The sequence below is a fragment of the Phaethon aethereus genome (genome assembly GCF_964289735.1).
Source record: "Phaethon aethereus genome assembly, chromosome: 6".
NCBI classification, from domain to species: Eukaryota; Metazoa; Chordata; class Aves; order Phaethontiformes; family Phaethontidae; genus Phaethon; species Phaethon aethereus.
In genome coordinates this window covers 16,566,236-16,582,534 of record NC_138580.1, presented here as the reverse complement: position 1 = coordinate 16,582,534, position 16,299 = coordinate 16,566,236, and the positions used below count along the sequence as shown (strand labels likewise).

Genomic DNA, 16,299 nt, shown 5'->3' with positions numbered 1-16,299 from the left:
GTGTCAGGACTCCTGCTTCCAAGCAAAATAAGTGAGAAAAAAATGGTGAGAAGAATCCTGGGCTGACAAAGGAGTGAAGAATTAATTCAATGCTATACCTAGGACTGAGAGCACTAGCTGACCCACAGGCACTAGATGGATCCCTGATTCCTACAGCTACTCTAGAGTGAACGTTGCCTGTTGCTGATTTTGCCTTTGCCTCGGGATGTCACAATATTCACATGTTGCTTTCTAGGTTCTTTGACCTTCTGAACAGGTAAACAAGAGAGGGAAAGACTGTTACTAATATTCACTGTATCTGAAAAACTAACAGCATTCAATAGTGCCTCATCTCCTGGGTTGATTCTGGTTCCAGTGTAGCTTGGAAATTAGGGTAATATAAAGACAAAGACTGGACTGGGATTTTTGGTTTTTCTTCTCCCTCTAGAATGGTTACATTAGAAACATTCATTTGTAGAGGGATTTTTAAGGCAGAATGAGTTTTTGTGGTCATTGTCTCTGATCCAGCATAAACTATGTCTCTGTTTAAATGGTCTCTTTGTTTGGTGCGAACTCTCTCAGTGTTGGGTTTTTCAGTGGGCGTAGCAGCCAAATACGGGGGTTTCTGGGTGGAAGCATATGGCACCTTCTCCCCCTGCCTGTTCCTCACAAGGTCTGCTTAACTTTTGAGTACCTCCTGGTTGTGTCTCTCTCTGGGGGAACCTTTGTCTTCTGATCTTGAGTACAAAGTCTTAACCTTGCCTTTGGGAGCAATGAGCAACTCTCTGAAAGGTGGAGCTGGCTGGAAGTAGGAGCTTCTGTGGCTTGCTCATAAGGCAGGAGAGAAATGGAGAATGTAAGGATCTTAAACAACACTGTGAGGAACAGGACTCTGAATTGCATATTTTTAAGTCCTTTCTCCCATCAATCCTATCTTTGCATATAAGTGTCACTAAGGAGCAGTAAGCTGGATTTCTTTAATTAAGCTGGCACAAAGAAGATAAACTTCATTTTGTAGAAGGGGTTGGGATCTGACTGCAGGCACATAGAGAGATCCAGTTCCCCAGTGACTTGCGGGCTCTTTGCAGAGCTCTGTGGCGTTCTGACATTCCTGCTGTTGTCACACATGTAAGTAGCGACTTGTGCTGACCTTCCTGTTAAAATGTATTGTCAAGTTGCTCATGCAGGGGTTTGCCTTCCTGCATCCCACTGCACAGGGTTATAGGAGAACGTTGTGCTGTTGCAAATTACAGAATAGAAACGTTTTAACTAGCAAGCTCTGAGTTTTAAGTCAGGGCACTGAAAAGAGGAAGAGGTCATCTAGGACAAATATGGAAAGGTAACGTGCGTGTTGCTGGTGTCTGCTGTCAGCAACAGAAACCAGGATCATCCTTTTTGTCACTGAAACCTGACAGAATTCATGCATCAGTGTTGGGGTCTGTCAGTGTCTAGGTTAAATTTAAACTCTCAACTGGGAGAAGGAAGTCCCATACGAGGCATATTTCCTTTGGTGTTGGTGGCCAACAGCCAGACAGAGATTGCTCTTGTGTGAGACCACTGAGACCAAGCACTCCAGCCTGGCGTCCTGCTGGTACAACTCATGCTTTGCATATGCTGCTTTGCTTCTCCAGTCAGCTTTGTGAGAGCTGTATCGGACAAAGATGCAGACCTCCTCCCTTCCTCAGAAGATATGGGGCTTTGGCATGACTTTACCTGAGTAGAGAGAGTCCCCTTGAGGGAGGATTCTTCTTCAATGCTATTTGGGATGGATTTCAACTCGCAAGGGGCAGGGGTCACTATTATCTTCATCTGTATCCAAGCTGGGGGCTGAACTGCCTGACCAGCTCCATTCAGTTTTTGAAGCCAGGGAAATTTATAGAACTTAAAACATGTTAGTGGATGCTTGAATTACTTTCTGAGTATCCAAATGGGGAAATCATTAAAAAAAAGCCTGAGAGTAACATATGCAAGATGAAGGGGCAACAGGTCACCTGTGATGCAACCCTGATTCCTGGGAGACTCATTGGGGATGGGGATTACCCCATGCCAGAATTTTGCCAATTGACTCACAAAGAAGTCAAGTATCGCAGTTGTGCCAGCCCTGCAAGGGTACATGTCTGCGCTGGAGCTGACAATCCTCCTTCTCTGTTATTAAGGCTGAAGAAGAGTTAGTAAAGGCTCAGAAGGTGTTTGAAGAGATGAATGTTGATCTGCAGGAGGAGCTGCCCTCACTATGGAATAGGTGAGTGGAAGTTTTCCCAAGGGCTGGTTGGAGGGAAGTGAAGATCCAAGCTCTTGTATTGCTGTTCTCCTTAGCTTGGGCTGGGCATCTGCTCTTGTTTTCTGGATCATCTGAGAGAGTCAGTCCTAGGACTCTCCCCAGCCAGGTTCACCCTGGGCTCTCTGTGCTTTGCTTCATGATCCTCATGGAAAACTCAGTTTTACCACAAAGAGAAACTGTGTTTCTATGCTTTGTCTGGTTAATCCTTTTTCCCCACCAACTCTGCCAACTTTCCTGTGCAATGGTCCAGCTTCTGCTGTGGACAGCAGACAGAGCAGGCTGGGTCACTGAGATTTTGGGTGTGGAGCTGGCAGTCTGGAAGGAACATCTGCAGCTGCATAGGTATGTCAGCTGACTGATTAAGGGAGGATGAGATGTCAGAGGGGTTGATACAGTCACTGGGGTTGGAGAGAGCCAAAAGCCTTGATCACTGTGTCTCACTGTGGAAGCTTATGAACACCTGGTGAAGCAGCAGATTTAACACAAGAGGCAGGATGAGAGGACAGGTTGCTCTGTCTTGGATGCCACTTTCAGGTTTGGGCAGTTGGGTGAACAAAGATGAGGGAAGGATCCTGGTGTGGCTACCTTCTCTTGCCCTGAAATGTGCTCCTGGCTATCTGACACAGGACCCAGTGAGGAACAAGTGGTTATAACTGTCCTGTTGTACTCTATTTAACAAAACATAGCCTGGGCAGAGGAGAACGGGCTGAGAGAATAGGAAGACTTGAGAGACCATGGACTTGGTATACCAGTGATTATGGTGATGAAAAGGGAGGAGAAAAAAAAAAAAAGAGACAGGCTTTTTTAAACAGTAAGCTTGGAGGATGAACTGGAGGGCAGCAGAAGCTGATGTATGGGGAGGACATAGTGGAAAGCAAGCAAAATCTCCTAGGATTGTCCCAGTTTCTTATTTTTAAAGGCAGTGATCACATCTGGCTTGGCAATGCTGGTCTGTGGGGGATGGAAAGAGTGGGTGGCAGCAGGGCAGGAAAGCAAAGAGCTGATGTCTGCCTTGACTCCCGTTTGCTCACAGCCTGGGTCAGGGCTCTTCGCTCAAAGCAGTGTGCAGGCCTGGCTGAGGAAGGCATGAGAGGGACACAGGCATCTGCGTGATTCTGTGTGCAGAATGGTGGTGCTGCTGGCCTTAACATCTCCCTCCTGCTGTTGCCTCTCCAGCTGGGTGCTGGTGCAGCACTCTCTGGCAGCCTGGCTAGAAGGACAGTGGTAGGCAGCTGCTGGGATTTTAAGGTGCCACAGGTTGTTCACAGACTCCTGCTATCCAGCTGATCCTTCTGCTTTCCTTTTGCTCTCTGTGCCTACCCTGTGCTTTCTTACTCTTTTGCCCCTGAAGCAAACGGTTCATGCTTTTGTTTTGCTTCCCCTGGTGCTGAGGGACTTCAGAGTGAATTAATATCTGTCCTCCTGCCAATTTCCCCAGCTCTCCCCACACTCCCATCTGCATCACAGCCTCTGTCCTTTTCCTTTCCATCACCTTAGCACTGGCTCTCTTTTTTCTTTCATTTTTATCCCTTCTCTTCCCCCCACCTTTTGCCAGCACAAATTCAGATCCTATCCCACCTGGCCGCCTCCTCACCTTGGACATGTTTGCCCCATACCTGGCCTTTGTTCCATCACTCCTTCACACTTTTCAGTCTTCCTTCTCTTCCAGCACATACCAGACCTGACAGAGTTGAGTTAGAATGGGAGTGGTGGGTGGGAGGTAGCAGAAGAGGCAGAATGTAAAGTTTTTGTGAGAGCATTGTGTCTATTGAGTTCTTCTGTCTCATTTTTCATTTGGCAGTCGTGTTGGTTTCTACGTCAACACATTCCAGAGTATAGCAGGCCTAGAAGAGAACTTCCATAAAGAAATGAGCAAGGTAAGGCAACTAGCAGCTTATCCTACTAATACATCCTTTCTTCACTGTTATTAAAATTAAAAAAAAAAAACAACTGGAAAAAAACAGCTGGACAAAACAGAACGTTTTCCCCACATCAGAGGAAAATGTTAACCCTTAGGTTTTTCTGAGCCACTCGAGAGAAAGGCTGTCTGAGATAGTAATGCAAAGGGATGGAGCACAGGGAAGAGACCACGGGGTTGTGCAGTAGTGGGGAGTTTGTGTCACTTGGCAGGGCTCATTTGCAGATCCCTAGACAGAAGCGAAGCCGCATTCAGGCATATCTCTTGTTGCCTTTTTTTAGTTCTTCTACGTTATGGATCTGTAACCTATAACCTGGACACCTCAGCCTGGTGTCTATTTGTCCCCTTCTCTGCTACCTGGCAGCAAGTTGCTGTGAACCTCATCGATCTAGCTGTGGGGGTGAAAACAGCAGTGCATCTGCCAATCTGCAAATTGGCCTCACTCTGATCCCTCAAGAAGGCACTTCCCAGCAGTACCTCTCTGCTTTGCATTCTTTCCTGCCCTGTGACTCAAAAGAAGGCATTTGAGTGCTTATAGCATGGTACTTGCATGGGCTATCAGTTGGCCATGAGTTGGGTATCACAGCAGTGAGCAGTGCTGTAACCTGGTAGTGGCAGGCTGGATCGTGGTGCTGTGTGCCAGCACCCAGCAGGGACTTCAGGAACAGTCTGTGGGAATGCCCCCCATTGCCGCTTTCATTTATGAGAATGTTCTTGGTTTTCGTTCACTTAAAAGCTAGAGAAGTCTTGAACTCATTAGGTCTGTGCGCTGCTCCTAAGAGTTGCACACTCTCTGTAAATGTTGCGTTAATCTTGATGAGTGACTGAAAGCCCAGCTGGAAAACTCTTGTATTCCCTCCCCAATGTCATCCTGACAACAAGGCAGCCGCTAAGCAACAAGCAACAATATAGTCCTTCAATTCCCAGCAGTCAGGGCCCTCTGCCTGGGTGTAATGCATCAATTTTGATCCCTGCTGACATTTCATGGGGACCTTTCCAATTAATAGCCTGCTCTGCTCCACTGAGGGGTGAACTGATTGTTAAGAATGGGGAGGATTGTTATAATTATCAGTTTGTTACTGTTAACTTATATTCAACAAAACATGGGAAAGATGCTTGTTAGACAGGACTTCTCCTCTTGTATCATATGTTGGATTTTGCTTTCCTGAGGAGTTTTGTATGAGAAGCGTTTTTGCTTTGTTCCATAAGAACCATCTGTTTCTTATTACTGCTATAGTATCCAATTAACTGCTGGTGTTGCTGGCACCATGCCTCCAACATCGATGGTGTTGGATCCCTCCTCCTCCTAATGATAAATCTGGCATCTCCTCTTGTTTGTGAATTGGCTGTTTCAGAATAGGAGTGTTTGGAGTGAATATTGCAGCCTTCAATTCCAGGGAGAGTTTAACTCCTAATATTGCATTTCTGCAAAGATATTCAGGTCCTGCCCAAACCTAGATGTCCCAGGCAGCCTATGAAGTCAAGGCTTGCTGCTGACTGGAAGTCCAGCTGCCTTTAGCTCCACAGTTCAAATGGCCATATTCCAAGCTTTATAAGCAGATCTGAGGAACAGCTTTCGCTACAAATCTAGAGAGAAGCTTCAGCTCCGGCGTGTAGATCCTTCAGGTAGACACTTCGCCTGCTTCTGCAATGGTACCTGGCAACACACCGGTGGGGGCAGGTGATAGAGAAACAAAGAGGATGGTATGGTATGCAAGAGAGACGGAGCATTCCTGTGAGGCACCAGCAGCTCTTCAACAGTTTAAGTGCTCTAGCATTTCATATTCTATGGAGGAGTGGAAACAGATGTAGGGCTGTCCTCTCTAGGGATAACTGAATACGTGCACATGTCTGGGCACAAGTCTGTGTTTGGTCAGCCTGTGCAGGCCAGCTCAGACTCTATTCTGGCACATGGGGCTCTTCTCTCATTCTTTTTCTCTCTTTTGTTTTTCTATTTCGCAGTTGAACCAAAACCTCCATGATGTCCTGCTGGGTCTAGACAAGCAGTACTCAGGCAACGCCTTCCCTGTTAAAGCACAGCCCAGGTCAGTAACTGTGGGAGCAGTGTCTTTCCCTCAGCAGGGGAGGAGGGATAGAGATGTCTCTGCTAGTCGTATTGAAACCTCCATGTTGTCAGCTGGGGACTGATTTACTGCCTGCATATAGCCAGCCAGTGCCCTCCTGGAACTCCTTAGAACATGTCAGAGATTGCACTCGGGGCTGGGAGATGCAATACCTCTTACCTTTCTGGAATAGCGTCTGGAGGCCTAAACTTCCATTACATGTGGATATTTAGGCAACTTTCAGCTCTGTGTTTTTTTTAAGTTGAATTCCATGCACTGACATAATACTGAGCTGCCCTTCCTTCTGGGTTCAGTTGCCCAGCACCCGTCCTGTTCTTCCCCTCAAAAGCTTCCCCCATGTACCTGCAGCTTGTGAGTTTGAGCACCAAGAGCTCATTTGTTTCCCCAGTATCCTCCTTGGCTCTCCAAACTTGTAACCTCCTGTTTGCCAAAGCCTTATGCCCCTCCTATGTACCAGCTGGGATGCATTTCCTCCGTGTGTGCTGTGGAAGTAGTTGCAGCCTCACTAATACGAGGCCGCCTGATCTCAGAGCGCTTCCAATCTGCACGTATGCAAGGAGTGAGCCTCCTCCAGGCTTTTAGTTTTCTTTCCTCAACTGGGTCCAGTCCTGTTTGGTTATGTGCAAGTCTGCACATTCTCTAACACTGGGAGGGGAGGGAGAGGTTAGGCTCTGGATGAGGCTGTGTCTGGCTCCTGTCCAAATGTGTGAGTGATGAAATAGTATCAGGCTCCGGCTTCCAGCTGACACTAATCCCACGTGCCGGTAAGCAGGAGCACAGCCCATGTCCTCAACTGGTGTATTGATGGAGGGAGGAGGTGAAGTCAGCATGAAGTAAGGGCAAGCTGTGGTCTGAGTGCATTGATTTGGAAGGGCTAGATCAGCTATTGAGACCTTTGTGCTCCCTTGCCTCTCCTCCCAGTTTAACCTGCTGTTGCAGTCGTGCACAGATGACTTGTGTGTCTTGTTCCAGCAATGTGTGTAGTGTTTGCCAGCTTTAAAGAAAGAAGACATTTGAGTAAAATTTGGGCCCTGTATTTTGGATTTCCAAATTTCCAGGATGCTAGAAGAAATGCTTCTTGTGAAAAGAATATCGTCTTCCCAAGTTAGCATGTGTTGTCTGTTGATCATCACAACACGACTGAAGCCTTGTGAGAAGGCCATGATGCCCATCCTCTTGCTGACATGTGCTATATTGCCTCTGGTAGCAGCAGATAGGGCCCTTGGAAGAGGATGAAGTAACAGGACAGAGGAAAGCTGTAGCCCTTACTTTGTCCAGTTCCTCCTTCTTCTCTTCCTTTCTTACTCAAGGAATTGATTGCAAGGATGTAGTGACAGCCTGGCCCAGACGTGTTTGTTGTTGTGTCGTGAAATTTTTGGCCTGAAAGAGCCTCCAATGAATAAACTACCTGTCCTCATGATTCCCACCCACACAAAGTGCTAGCTTCAACTGGGGCTGTATTCGGTGTCTCGGCTGCAGTTCTGTGCCCTTTGGCTGCCTGGAGACCACATGGCACTAAAGACTGAAAGCGAGCGCACACGCAGAGGTTCCTGTGCGAGTAGCAATCTGAGCGCTGCTGCTTCATCACTTGCTCCCTACATCTCTACTGGGATGCCAGAGTTGCCCCAGAGCAACTCTCTTCCCCCTGAGCTCAGTGGAGCAGGGTATTGTGGGAGGATGTGGCAAAGGTTTGCCAGGATAATAAATGTTTTGCAGTGGCCAGGAAATGCTGAGAGGCACTTCTGCCTGTCCTCCACATCTGGCCTGCCATTGTGGCACAGGGCTGGAGTGAGAGTGTGCAGGGGGAAATAGCCCTCACCAATGTGATTGCCCATTGTGGTCTGCAGTAGGAGCAGATGCTTCCCTAAATCTTCTCTACTGGAAAGGGGATTGGAGATGGATACAATTGCAGAAAATGAAGGAGGAGGTGTAAGAAGAGGCAGTTACCTGTGTACATCATGGCATTCATGCAAGGCCCTACAGAAATACCACCGTGACTGACAAATCTGATGCTGGCTATGTAGCACAGTAGCACAGAGCAGCTGATCTGTTTCTGGGAACCTCAGACATATGTTTGGGATTTGTTTCTGAAAGAGTTTGAACGTTCAAGGCTCAGATGCCTAGAAGACCTAGGAGATTTGTAGCATTATCCTAGTATGAACGGACGAACTGGAACAAGACATAGTAGGAAAGCTGCTGATTAGATTCCACATATAAGACTGCACACAGATCGCATAAGTGAAGGAGAACGGGGAGCTTGTTTCCTCTGTACCAATATTTACAGGGGAGAGTAAGGAACAGCTCCTTACAGCTCACAGTGATTACCTTTGGAAAAAGGACATTTACAGTTTTCTGCTGGTCTACAGTTTCCTTTTTCTTATCCATGTACACCCTGGCCCCATATTCCAAAGAGCAGGGAAAACACTAGTTTCCTCACATATATGCAAATCTCTGACAGGCACAAAAACCCCTCTCTCACCCTCTCCGAACCAGGCCATAGCTTTCTAGGAACTGAGGGAAGTGTGTATGTGTTTTTGTATGTGTGTGTGAGAGAGGAGAGCTTGTCGTCTTGATTAGTGAGTTTTGTGGCACCAAGTGAATGGGTACTCGGAAGCTTAACTTTTCTTCCCTGGTTTGACTGTGCCATCCTGTAACGGAAATGATTTGCGTGCCATCCTCAACAGAAAGAAAAATAAACTGTTCGCCAGGCTGAGGAAAAAGATGAGCAGGTACCGGTACGGAGAGCAGCATTTCGATACATGTTTGATTTAGTTCCTAAACCTGGAGAGGCTGTTGCTGGACTCTAACAGCCTGGCACGTGTTAACCCTGTGATGGGAGAGGGGTCTTTTGCATGATACGATGTGTTCATGGCCTGCTGGGTCCTGCTGAGATCTCTCTGTGTCTGGATAATACCATTAACTGCTTGTGTGCCTGGTTTGTATCCTTGCTTCTTTTCCTATCTAAGACGGCAGTGTTGAAAGCTCAGGCATTGTCTGTTCAGTTGTTTTTGTGTGACTAAAAGTGCGGTGCTGGCTTTTCCATGGGAAATATGAACAATTTTGGTGATTAACAAGTTCTAGTTTTACCTAGTAGGACTTGCCCTTTTGAACATCTCTGAAATACTACATTTTCATTCCCTGCCTGGTCAGGGAGGACCATGAGGCAGGTCTTTTGCACTCAGAAGTCCTGTCCTATCTACCTGATGATGAGGATGATGAGATGGGAGAAGGACACTTTCAGCTTTTCTTCTTCCTTACTCCTCACTGGCTTGCTTCATCCATTTAAAGTTCTGTGCAGGGCTGAAGGGAAGGGAAGGCTGTTGTCTTGTAGAAAGACTAATGTCAGCAGCTTGCCTTTTAAGACAGTAATGGCATCGAATAACTGGATTGCTACAATGCCTAGAATTACCATGCCAAGGTCAAGGACTCTGACAAGATCATGCTCTGGAGCAAAGTGGGAATTGCTGCATAATGGCATGGAAACTTCCCCTAACTTTTGTTTTTCTTAGTCTTTGTGTTGGTAGTCCCTCCATGGGGTCCTTATAGGAAGAAAAAAAAAAATGCTAATTCTCAAGATGATGTCCTGCCAGCAACAAAAGCAAGTGCTCATGTATTGGGATCTTTGCTTTTCTGATCCTGGCTTCCCACTGACTAGGGCAAGTCACACAACCCTTTTCTTTGTCTCTGCTGTGCATCCTTTGTAAAGTGGGAGGTTGGAGAGTGAAGAATGGTAATTTCATAGGGAAGCTGGTGGGCAAATCTTTGTTTTTATATCCTCAAGTGCAAAGTAGTGAAGGAATGTCATGTGTTGTTACCATTCTGAGGTTTTCTACTGTAGAAAAAGGAGGATTCACAGGAATACTTCTCTAGATGTTTGACTTTGGTCCTTGGTTGAACCAGTGTTGTACCTGCACCAGACAGGAGGTGTCAAATTTCCAGTCATTGAGGACAGACTGGATGGATGATACAGCAGAGAGAGAGCTAGTAAATCTCATCTGGATGAGCTGTAGGCGCAGCATCCTCTGCTCTGCCCTGACAAAGTCCTGCTGGCCCAGCAGTTAAGGTACCTGGCCTGGGCTGTGCTGTGGGTTTCTGCTGTCAGAGCAGCTGCTGGGGTCACAGAGAAATGTGCAACCCCTGGTGCAGGGAAAGAGCGTGTGGGACTTGATCGCTCTTTGATCTGCAGCAAGAATGTACGTCTGTATATGTAGGTGCTTTTTCCCCCTTTCTCGTGTCCCCCTCTTTTTAATAATTCTCCAGTACTCAGCCTGCTTTGGTGCTAAAAAATAAATTACTTTTGGCTTAGAGGTGCTGTTTGAGCCTTAGCTGAGATGCCAACCTTTTTTTCTTTTTAATTTGAGAACTTGGCAGGAGGTGGCTGATCTGTTTTTACCATATTGGAAAATGGGTTTCATCATCTAACGCAGGATTGTTACAAGCACACGGGGACCCCATCTGCAGATGTTACTCCTGCTCTTCCAGAACAGATGAGGCAGCCCCATAAGGGGTCGGGGAGCTCAGCAGTACTAAAAGAAGCTGGGGGATTTTGGCTTTTCCTTCAGCTGCAGTAACTGGATTAGACCTTGTTCCCAGTGCTCCATTTGCAGAAGAAAGGTGACACCCCCTTCCCTTCCCTGACTGATATTCTTGGATTTGGCATTGCTTCCCAATGGCTCATGGGAAGAAAAATAAAGGGAGCAATAACAGTGTTGTTTTGACTTACTTTTATTGTGGTACTTGCGTTTAGTCAGTGGGGACAGTCCCCACACTCTTGCTTTTCCCTATGTTTTCTGGAGCAAGCAGTCAGTTTGGAGACAGGACTTTGCTCTCTGTGGGCACCATGTGCTCCCCAGGGACCCATGAAAGCCAGAGGACCCTGGTGACAGGCTTGCTTGATGCTGGTCGCACTGGCTAAATGAGTGCAAAGCAGCAAATGCAGGAATGAAGGTGCCGCTCGGGGGGCTGGAAAAGGCTCAGCCAAAATTAGCACTGGCATTTTCCTAGGGGGATCAGCCAAAACATCAAACAAGCTGTAAATAACAGTGACTTAATGAGGGCTTTAGTGTGAGGCCCTCTCAGCCCTTGTAGGATGAGGGGAGGAAACTGGGCTGCCTCTCATAGGGGAGCCTTTTACCACTGTATCTCCAAATTAAGTCACTGCCAGGCACCAGAAATAAGGCTCTAAAAAGCTGTTTTGTAGCCTTTAGAAAATAAGCCTGGACTCCGTTCTTACTAGGAGAAACGGCCTCTTCAGGTCCCTAGAAGAAGTCTACCCTTGTGTTGATAGGCCAGTTGATAGCCAGTACTCCCAATACTCCCAGTGTAGTCTGGACATTTGAGGAGTCCTGGCAGCCTAGCTGTAGGTCACCATGTCCTTCCTCTTCCCCAAAGTGCTTTCAACTCTAGGGAAGTTAACAGGTATTCCCCCCCGCCCCCGACTCTAGCACCAGGGGACATTTTTTTCATGTGTTTGCAAGCCAAATACTTAGATTGAGGAAAACCTTGCCTCATATCTCCCTGAGTTTTCCCTGGTTTAAAGCCTTGCCTTGATTTCCCCCCTACGTTTGAGTCCTTGTACGTGCACTCCCCGCTTTCCCGAGACACCTTCCTGCACCAATCATTTTTCAATCATAGGGAGTCCTGGATGATCTGTCTCTACCATTCTCATCCTTCTGCAGCAGCCCTCATAGGGATTAGGTGATGGTGTTGTAGGACCCACTCTGAGATCCCAGAGATGGTGTACTGAGGTTCAGACCTGGATCTTCAGTGAGGCTGGGCTCAACAAGGTCATCATGTCAGCCTCAGATGATGCCATAACAGTGTTGCCGTGGGAATGGTAGCAAGACATGCTTCTCCTGAAATAATTTCTGGGTTTCCATGCTGTGAATGAGTTGTGTGGAGCCTGCTGTTCCCTGGTGACTCCCATTTAGAGCAGGACTTCCTTACCTTCACCCTCCAACCACTACTTCTTCTAATCTGTAGCACAACCTTGGCAATGTTGCAGAATCCTTCACACAACCCACTGCATTGAAGTGATTTCTGGGAACCTCTGAGGAAGGACACTGTAGGCATATCCAGTCAAACTGAAGAGCTGCAGGGGTTTGGCATACATGTTCTTTAGTCCTTTCTCTTCCTTTTTCCCCTTGGCTCATGTGCCCCTGGTTGCGAGCTGCCAGCAGAGAACGTCACTGGGTTTGTTGCATCATGTTGGTGTGCTGCTGGTATTAGTGTCATCAGAAACATCCGACCTGCATGTGGACCTGAGAGCAAGCGCTTTGTGGGGAAATGTGTGTGGGGGGTGTGGATATGGGTTGGGGGGAATGGGTGAGGATGAAATGAATGAAGAGGGAATGGGGTGGGGAGCTTGAAAGCTGGAATGCTGAACAGGGTGAGATGCTTGCTTGGAAGGGGAGTTTTGTTGAAATGCCTTGCTGTCCCTCCATTCTCTTGTTGTTCCCCTCTTCATTAGTGTTTAGGAATGAGGCCATCATGCATGTTATCCAATGACTACCACACCTGGGGCGTCCAAGTGTGAGTGGATGTACATGTCTGGAGCTCTGGGCTCTCTTGGGACATGTCAAAGAAATAAACTGCATGATGTCCCTGCAGAATCAAGTCTTCATTGCTCTGGCCCTGGCTCTGTGCCAAGGATTTGTCGTCTCAAGTTGTAGGAAAGGATCTGTTCCTTTCAGCCTTTCTCCCAAGGCCTTTAACTTCACAAGAACTGCAACTTTATAAGTGGAGGCAAACATCACTCCCTGTGGATGAGGTTGCACAGCCCTTTTGCAATAGTCTGTAATATTCTGTTTTCAGCTGTGTATAGTTTTGCCAAACTGTAACTATTTCTGCTAAAATGTGCCCTACCAGTGTCCGTGCTTCTGCATGACTTGAAATAAATTGATTAATTGCTTTTTGGGCAGCTGAATTTCAGACAAGATGATTCAGCTGTTTCTGAGAATTAGGCTGGGAAAATGGCTTTACCTTTATCCCTGTTGAAATTTACTGGTAACCAACTTTTTACTAAATCTCTCATGATTCTGTACTTTGAAGCACAGACTTGACACTTTGTGAGGGCATGCCCTTAGGGAAAGGCATCTGCCTCCTTGCCATTCCTTTGAAAAAAATCTGTCCAAACCTGGCCAAGTTATGAACCAACAACTGCCATTGGCATATGCTCCTTGCATCTTAATTCCCTGAAGAGTCCCTCTTGACTGTGTGTCAGAAACAGTCCTGGAATAAGGACCAATTGGAAAGGCAAGGGCAGAATGGGTTCATCATTGAAAACAAGGCTGGGGAGACTTTCCATAATAGATAATTCTTTATTAACAGCCAGAATCTCTCTTGTTTCTTTGCTGTTTGGAATGATCTGTGAAACCTCTGGCTACTTTGCCCCTCTTCCCTCTTAGCTAGTTTGTACCTTATAGAGGAATATGATATTCTATGATTACAGCCTTAGTTCTGGTGTTGCGAATCTATTAGTCATAACCCGTGCAGGTGTCAGTACACTACCATGCAGAAAAATTCTTATCTGTAGTACCTAAAACTAAATGAGCCGCACAGAATTCCTTCCCCCATCTGCTTCCCCAGTATTAAAAGACTATGACTTCATGTCAGGCACTTATGTTAGAATCTAGTAGAATTAAGGATGCCTGGTTGTTTTTTTTTGGTTTTATTTTTCTGTGTCTGAGGCAAAATATATCCGTGCAGTAGGGATTTAGTGAGTAGCCTGCTGCATGGTGGTACTACTGCAGTGTGTTGGACCACATGTGACTCAGCAAAGATGCTTCTCAGAAGCTTGTAGAGGCTTCAGATGTCTTCATCATGTGCCTGGGCAGAGAAGCAAAGAGGTAATGGAGGCCACTGATCTGTGCTGGTTAGCACAACTCCTCCTAGGCCTGGCTCAGACTTCTCTCTTTCTCTCTTTCCCTTTTTCTCCCTTTCTCTCTCCCCTTCCTTCAGTGACAGCACCCCAGCGAAAGCAAATAAAAGCCCCTCGCCTCCACCAGATGGATCTCCCATCACCAGCCCTGAGACCAAGACTGTCAACCATGAGCTGGAACCATCCACTTTGGAAGCACCTGGGGCAAGCATCCCAAAGTCACCATCTCAGGTAGTGTCCCCATGACATTGACCATGTCTCTGCAGTATGACCACTGATGGCACAAGCTCTGAGTCAAAGACATCCATCAGTTGCTTTTTTGAACCTCTTTCTACTACTGAGCACAGACAATGTGGCATGACAGTTGTTCTTCTTCACTGGTTCCTGAGAGGTTCCCGAGAATGCAAGTTGCTCATTGGTCATCTCTGTATTATATATGGAAGAACTCAGCTGTCTCTGAATGCTTCTGCACCGGGAAGGCCAGTAATATGTTTTGCTGTAGGGTGGCCGAGAAGATCCAGGGAGGATGGAGTTGTAGCTGGGCGAGGAAGTTTGTTCTTTTACATGTGAATTAACCTGTGGAATTTGATGGTCCAGTTTCTTCCCAAGAACTTCTGTAACTGAGGAAGGTTCAAAGAAAGAAGTTTAATATTGATAAGGACAGTGAGAACATCTGTACTTTGCATGATGTTTTACTTTAATCACAAGGTAAAATATTGTGCTAAAAATAAAGGCATTATATTCTTACGCTATGAAGAAAACAGGTGGGTACCAGGAAGAAGGCTGCCCATTATATGGAGTCTGATACCTTCCATGTGGCCTTTGCTAGTCCTTTCCTTACACAGAAGACACCCAGCAGCATGTTTGAAATAGCAGATATAGCTCCTGCTGCTCAGCATATCATAAGATATGTTTTACTTTGGGACTTAAGGAAAATAAAACATTTACTTCCTCTTCCCATCCCTCTATTGCTGCATGGGGGAGAAGCTTAGTAAGGAAAAATAGTAACTAGGCCAAATTTATGTCTGGTGCCAATCCTTGCATTTCAGTAAGTGGGACACCAGGGAGAGTCTTCCAGGAAGAATTAAAGTTGAGATGGGTCTGGCCAAACTGGTAAGAGAAAACCTATCGCTTCTAAAAAGTGACTGATGCAACCCAGAACTTTCTTGCTGTTGTCATCTATAGCAGTGCGATTCCAAATCCAGGCCTGGGGTGTAAGCTGTCTCCTGTCTCTGGATAGCATCTCACAATATTTTTCCCTCCACTGTTTTTTTGATTTTCAGGATTAAGTAGGGACAAAACCAGGATGTTTGTACATTGGCAACAGGGTCTTTTCCAGCCCTGTGAGATATGTGGATACCTGGCAGTGTCTTTTCAGGACTTCTCCAGGGACTCTGTACCGCTCAGTATGGCACAGCCTAGAGCAGCTTAGCTAGCACCTTGGAGTAGGGTACGTGTATGGGGGAGAGGATAGTGCATGACTATCCAGAATTGCCTTCCTCTTTTTTTTTTCTTTTCTCAGAGATTGCTATAACTTGATTGAAACTTGGAACAAGAAATCATACAGATTAATTGAGCTGTTCACTGCAGATTTTGCTCACGCTGCCTGTGGACTTGTCTTGCTGAGTTTGGCTTCTTCACTTTCCTTTAAATAGCACATATAAGCCTTGTTTTTGCCAGGCTGCAAGTGCTTGCTCATCCACTTGCTGCCTTCCTGCCCACAGGAATGAGTCTAGAGGCACCCCTTGTCGAGCAAGCAGAATATTCCAGCGCAGCCCTGGCTGGAACCCGAGATGGGCCACAGGCAAGACTGAAATGGTATTTGCAGCTAACGCTGCCACCACCTGGCAGCTCTTTGCCGAGCTATATTTAATTCATTCTCCCAGGCTTCACTACAGTGAAGAACAAGAGCTTCACTCCAGTTTTGTACTAGGTGCTAGGAGATGGAGCTGGCTCCAGAGGGAGGGAAGACAAGGACTGGGGTTTCGTACTCAGAGCCAAGCCTGGTGCCTGTATGGATAAAGTCTAGAAATTAAGTGTGTGTCGGCTTGCCAGCCTACTGGAAAATGCAAGGGTCTACTCTCAATGGTGCTCGACTTTAATACTGAAAGCTTCACTGATGTCATTAGTATTGACCTATTGGTAAGTGATTTATTCT

General features: G+C 46.5%; 1 protein-coding gene across 5 annotated transcripts in view; it reads left to right on the top strand.

Annotated features, from left to right (window-relative positions):
- BIN1 (bridging integrator 1) overlaps positions 1-16,299 on the top strand; it is a gene marked incomplete at both ends in the record, with an annotated part of 99,310 nt that overhangs the window by 66,371 nt on the left and 16,640 nt on the right. For 4 of the 5 annotated variants that reach the window (XM_082001604.1, XM_082001602.1, XM_082001601.1 and 1 more), the window contains 4 exons: positions 2,136-2,221; positions 4,062-4,137; positions 6,141-6,223; positions 14,222-14,372. In XM_082001604.1, coding sequence (XP_081857730.1) covers positions 2,136-2,221; positions 4,062-4,137; positions 6,141-6,223; positions 14,222-14,372 — 396 coding nt within the window. Of the gene's footprint in view, positions 1-2,135; positions 2,222-4,061; positions 4,138-6,140; positions 6,224-8,946; positions 8,992-14,221; positions 14,373-16,299 lie in introns of all 5 variants that reach the window. The other variant, XM_082001603.1, reaches the window with a different exon arrangement.